The sequence below is a fragment of the Rhinopithecus bieti genome, unplaced genomic scaffold (genome assembly GCF_001698545.2).
Source record: "Rhinopithecus bieti isolate Rb0 unplaced genomic scaffold, ASM169854v2 scaffold_29928, whole genome shotgun sequence".
NCBI lineage: Eukaryota > Metazoa > Chordata > Mammalia > Primates > Cercopithecidae > Rhinopithecus > Rhinopithecus bieti.
Window position 1 is genome coordinate 1923746 of NW_016814053.1, and position 6714 is coordinate 1930459.

The 6714-nt window shown below is 38.5% G+C and overlaps 1 protein-coding gene across 1 annotated transcript in view; it reads right to left on the reverse strand.

The window, feature by feature from the left end:
* L2HGDH (L-2-hydroxyglutarate dehydrogenase) overlaps positions 1 to 6714 on the reverse strand; it is a 67322-nt gene that overhangs the window by 46155 nt on the left and 14453 nt on the right. The window contains 1 exon segment of the mRNA XM_017849501.1: positions 2513 to 2644. Coding sequence (XP_017704990.1) covers positions 2513 to 2644 — 132 coding nt within the window.

A 6714-nucleotide genomic window follows, 5' to 3' on the forward strand; every position in this document is an offset into this window, starting at 1 on the left:
AAAAAAAAAAAAAAAAAAAAAAAAGACTCATATCCAGACTACATATGTCCTAAAATGAATAATAATTAATAATTATAAGAAAGACGGTCAACCCAATAGAAAAGTGGGTAAAGGACTCAAACAGGTACTTCACAAAATAAAATAACCAAATGGTCAATAAATACATACAAAGGTGCATAAATGTGTGAGTCCACAGGGAAATATAAATTAAAATCATAATATGATACTACTACATACCCATCAGAATGGCTAAAATAAAAACAATAAGCAATACCAAGTGTTGGTTGAGGATACGGAGCACTGGAACGCTCATGAGAGTAAAAATTGGGACAAACACTTTGGAAAACCCTGGCAATACCTGCCAAAGCTAAACATATCCACAAATTGCAAACTAGCAAGTTCCTTCATAGGTATATACCCAATAAAAATGTGTACATGTGCTCACTAAAACATATGTACTAGAATTTTCATAGCAGCAATATTTGGAAGAGTTCCAAATTGGAAACTATCCAAATGCCCATCAACAGTAGAATGAATCATGCTACATTCATAGAATGAATGATACGGTATACAGCAAGGACAACAAATAAACTACAAATATATGTAACAATATGGATGAATTTAATAAACAATATTGAAGTTAAGAAGCCCAGATACAGCTGGGCATGATGGCTGACAACTGTAATCCTAGCACTCTGGGAGGCCAAGATGGGTAGATCACTTGAGCCCAGGAATTCAAGACCAGCCTGGGTTAACAAAAAATTTAATTAAAAAAATTTTTTTTTAAAAACAATTAGCTGGATGTGGTAGCACACACCTGTTGTCCCAGTTACTTGGAAGGCTGAAGTGGGAGGATTATTTGAGCTCAGGAGTTCAAAGTTACAGTGAGCTATAATAATGCTGTGCCACTGCATTCCAGTCTGGGCAACAGAGCAAAACCCTGTCTAAAAAAAAAAAAAAGCTCAGATACAAAAGAACACATATTATATCATTCTACTTACCTAAAATTCAATCACCTATGATGTAAGAAGTCAGGACAGTGGTTACTCTTAGGGGAAATGTCCTAGTGGAAGGACATGAGGGGAGTACTGGGAGGTTGGTAACATTTGTTTGTTGTCCTGGGTGCTGGTCACACTTTGTGAAAATTCACTAAGCTATCCATTTATAATTTCCATTGTACGTTATGGTTCCAAGAAATTAGGGTAGACAGAAAAGGAGGGTGGAAAGCTAAGATGAAATGAAGAGGGAAGTTAGTATACAAAAATAAAAATGTATGTTTAAGGCCCTAGATATCTGGCGGGAGTAGGGCACAAATGTGTCTCTGAGCTTCCTTGCAGCCAAAGTACACAGGGCAATGCAATCAGTTAAATCACTCAATGTCCATAAGATAGAAACAAGCCAACTGTGGTCAGGAAGAATAAAATTATTCTCAGAACTAAGATCTGAGAGAAATGTCTCCTGCAGGTTCTCAGAGCAAGATGTTGTGTAACAGAGTGAATAACTTATGTCCTCAATCACATCCTCACAATGGAGGTCACAGTGATTGACACAATGACCTTCTCCACAGGTTGATGCCATAAAACCAAAGCACAATTCAAAGACAGTAATTGGGGTCAAGGAGTAGAATGGGGAAGACAAAACACTGCAGTGCAGGCATGCCACTCTGAGAGATGTAGATGAACAAATAAATAGTCTAATAGTCTACACATTTTCCAGCCTATTTCCCATAGTGTTTCTCTAAACCAAGTTAAAAAGCATTGCCTGATAGCGAGTTCAAGGTCACATTCTCTGAGACACGTTCCAGGAGTCCAGCTATTGGAACAGTTAAATTTCTACCCACAGGAGAAAATTAGCCATTCATTGGAACAGTCAGTGAAACTGCAAAGTTGGACTAATAGTCTCTGAAAGGCTATCAGTGAAAGTTAACATGCAGAATAACTATTATATTACTATTCCTGTCTCTTTCATGAATAAAGATCTGTTTTTTTCCCTATGGCAAGTTTAAGGAAGATAGTCTACAAGCTACTCTTCAAACTCATGCCAGCCTTATCCGCCTGTGATATAGATCAGACACTACAGCTGCCCTCCTCCAAAAATGTTCAATGGCTCCCCATGCCTATTAGATAAACTTCAATGTTATTAGCATGAATGCCAAGCCCTTTATGTGGGCCTAACCCTGCCTTTTCGGTCTCATCTCTTATCTTTCCCTATATACCCAATGCTCCCAATCACACCTCACTGCTCAGTGTTTTCCAAATATGCCATGTGGTCTCAGGCCTCCTCCTGTCTTTGTTCATGTTGGTCAGACCTGGTATTTTCTCACAAAGAAAGAAATCAGGTGTCCAGAGTTTGTGGCAATGCCCTCTTGTGTCTGTCATTTCACTACTTCTGTGACAGGATTATCTGACTGATTTTACATTATTCCTGCCTCCTATAAACTCACCCTCAGCCTCCATGTCACAGGACTAAGCCCTAAATAAAAACATCCCTTTGAAGCTGGTTAATCACTTACCCTACAATATGGCTCCTTCTTTTTTATATCCTCCTGCTGGATCAGCCTCAGGCCCTGGACACCATTCTGGAGGCCTCTCTCATACAAGGCTTGAAGTCTGGGAATTTCTTCTTGTTCAACAGCTACTATAAGCTTCAAAAAAAAAAAAGGTAAGGAGCATTGATAGAGGTCAATGTATCATCAGTGATGAAAGATAAAGTCAATGGAAAATCATCAACTATTGTATGACCCAAACGAGGTTAATAGTTTTAAATTATTTTTTCTTCACATATCTAATTCTTTCTTTCTTCATGAGTATTTTCTTCCTCCACCAAGAAAAGTTGTCTTAAGAAAATGGCATAAAAACAAATTTTCCCTAAAAGTGAAATGTAGCCTCAATTTCCACTTCTGTTACCACAGTCTCTATGTGCATCTTGGCCATAAGCAACTCATCACTACCACATTCTCAATCCCAGAAGGGAGAGAAGCATAAGTTGCTTGGACTTTACTTCTCCACCCCCACAAAACAGAATGGCCTCCTTATTTCTTCAGGAAAATGTAAAATATCAGCACATCAGAAAGACAACTGGTATTGAATGTAATGGAATATAACTGACCAGACAATCCCTTTTATTTTTGGAATACATTATAAAGTATTTACTAATACATTCTGTTGCAAGGGGAAAACAGTAAATTCATCAACTTATTTTCTATTTATTTATGGGAAAATATCTGTTTGAGGTACAGTTTCTTTTTTACTTAAGGAAAGGGGCAAAGGAAAACACAGGTGCATATTTGAAGGTTTATTAGAATTCACAAATCATTATTTCATACCAAAGAGGGAACAGAATTTCATGAGGTGACACTTTTAATCAAGGTGTAAAGGCTTAAATCAATAAATAATTAACCTTAAAAACAGAAGTGGAATCAAAGGACTCTATCAAGTAATTGAAAAGATAACCCACACAATGAGAAAAAATATTTGCAAATCACGTAGCGGATAAAGATCTCGTATTTAGAATATGTAAAGAATTTTACAACTCAATAAGAAAAACTGAAACTAGACTTTTATATCTTGTCTTTTTCACTTATGTCAGGCCCATTTTACTGAATTATTTTTTAAAATGTGGCCACGCACAGGGGCTCATGTCTATAATCCAAGCTACTTCAAAGGCTGAGACAAGAAGACCACTTGAGCCCAGGAGTTCAAGGCTGCAGTGAGCTGTGATTGTGCCACTACACTCCACCCTGGGCAACAGGGCAAGACTCTGTCTCTTAAAAAAATTTGTTTCTATTTTTTAAATTTCTATTTATTTATTTATTTATTTACTTATTTATTTATTTGAGACAGGGTCTCACTCCCATTGCCCAGGCTGTAGTGAAGTGGCCCATTCATGACTCCCTGTAGCCTCGACTTCCCAAGCTCAAGTGATTCTCCCACCTCAGCCTCCCTAGAAGCTGGGACTACAGGCATGTGTCACCACACTCAGCTAATTTTTTGTATTTTTAGTAGAGACAGCGTTTTACCACATTGCTCAGACTGGTCTCGAACTCCTGGGCTCAAGTAATCTGCCAACCTCGGCCTCTCAAAGTGCTAGGATTACAGGCATAAGCCACTGAGTCCAGCCCTACAATTTTTTTTTTCTCAAAGCATCTTTTTTTTAGTTTCACTCTGGTCACCCAGGCTGGAGTGCAATGGCAGGATCTCGGCTCACTGCAACCTCTGTGTCCCAGGTTCAAATGATTCTCCTGCCTCAGCCTCCCAAGTAGCTGGGATTACAGGTGCCCGCCACCATGCCCAGCTATTTTTGTATTTTCAGTAGAAATGGGGTTTCACCATGTTGGCCAGGCTGGTCTCGAACTCCTGACCTCAGGTGGTCCACTCACTTCAGCCTCCCAAAGTGCTGGGATTACAGGCGTGAGCTACCACACCCAGCATCTTTAATGGTGACAATTAGTTTTTATTCTTAAAAATTATAAGGGCCAGGCAAGGTGGCTCACGCCTGTAATCCTAGCACTCTGGGAAGCTGAGGCTGGTGGATCGCTTGAGCTCAGGAGTTCAAGAACAGCCTGGGCAACACAGCAAAACCTGTCACACACAAAAAAAAATACAAAAAAATTAGGTGAGTGTGGTGGTGTGCACCTGTAGTCCCAGCTACTAGCAGGCTGAGGTGGGAGGATCACTTGAGCTCAGGAGGTCAAGGCTACAGAAGAGCCAAGATTGTGCCACTGCACTCCATCCTGGGTGACAAAGTGGGATCCTGTCTCCAAAAAAAAAAAAAAAACTTACATGAAGAAGGGACATGACTACCAACATTGCAGAAATAAAAGGACTTATAAAAGAACACTATGAACAATTGTATGGCAACAAATTAGAAAATCTAGATGGAATGAACAAATTATTAGAAAAACACAAAGTTCTGAAACTGATTCGACAAGAAAAAACTTAATAAACCTATAACACAAGAAGCGACTGAAAACTTCCCACATTAAAAAAAAAAAGCCCAGGCTGACAGGCTTTATTCACGAATGCTACCAGATGTTAAAAAAAAAAATACTAATTCTTCATAAACTCTTCCAAAAAACAGAAGAGTAAGAATCACTTCCCAACTAATTCTGTGAGGCCAATATTAGTTTGATACTACAACCAGTGCTCTGGTTTCTCTTCAGAAAGAAAAAATATTTTGCCTTTTACCAAAACCAAATATCGTAAGAAATTGCAAACCAATATGCCTTAAAAATACTGATGCAAAACCCTGAACAAAATACTAATAAACTGAATGCAGCAACATATAGAGAGGATTTTACATCATGACCAAGAGGGATTTATCACAGGAATGTAAAACCAATTTAACATCCAAAAATGTATTAATACACTACATTAACAGGATAAAGGATAAAAACCACATGATCACCTCAATAGAAGCAGAAAAGGCATTTGAGAAAATTCAACACCTTTTCATGATAGAAAACACTCAACAAACTAGGAACAGAAAGGAACTTCCTTAATCTGATAAAGCGAATCCACAGCTAACATCAAACTTAAGGGTAAAAGATTGAATGCCTCCTCCATTAGATCAAGAACAATTCAAGAAGGTTCACTTTTACTACTTCTGTTCAACACAGTATTGGAGCTTCCACCCGTGGAAATCAGGTAAGCAGAATAAGTAGGTAAAAGACATCTAAATTGGAAAAGAAACTTATTTGCAATGACATAATCCTGCATATAGTAAAGCCTAAGGAATTCATAGACAGACAGACAGACACATACACACACAATTAGAACAATATGAGTTCAGAAAGGTCACTGGATTAAAAAAAATCAACATACAGAAATCAATCATATTCCATGCATTAGCAATGAATTATAAAAAATGAAATTAGGAGAACAATTCTCACAAAAGCATCACAAAGAATAAACTACTGAGCACTACAGACCAAATGGATCTAATAGATATTTACAGAGTTTCATCCAAAAGCCACAGAACATATATCCTTCTCTCCAGCACGTGGCACATTCTCAAGGATAGACCAATATGTTGGGCCACAAAACAGGTCTTTAAAAATTTTTTTAATGAAATTATATCAAGTATATTCTCTGACCACAATGGAATAAAACTAGAAATCAATAACAAGAGGAATTTTGGAAACTATACAAACACATGTAAATTAAACAATATGCTGCTGGCCAGGCACGGTGGTTCACACCTGTAATCCCAATACTTTAGGTGGCCAAGGTGAGAAATCACTTGAACACCTGAGCCCAGGAGTTTGAGACCAACTTGAGCAATGGAGAGAGATCCTAACTTAAAAACAACAACAACAACAACAAAATGATTGGGCATGGTAGCTCACGCCTGTAATCCCAGCACTTTGGGAGGCTGAGGCGGGTAGATCACTTGAGGTCAGCAGTTTGAGACCAGCCTAGTTAACAAGGTGAAACCACATCTCTACTAAAAATACAAAAATTAGCCAGCTGTGGTGGTGTGCACCTGTAGTCCCAGCTACTTGGGAGGCTGAGGCTGGAGAATTGCTTGAATCCAAGAGGTGGAGGTTGCAGTGAGCTGAGATGGCATCATTGCACTCTAGGCTGGGTGGCAGCAAGACTCAGTCTCAAAAAAAAAAAAAAAAATTAACCAGGCATAGCGGTGCACCTGTGATCCCCATTACTCCAGAGGTTGAGGTGGGAGGACTTTTTTTTTTTTTTTTGAGACAAAATTTCA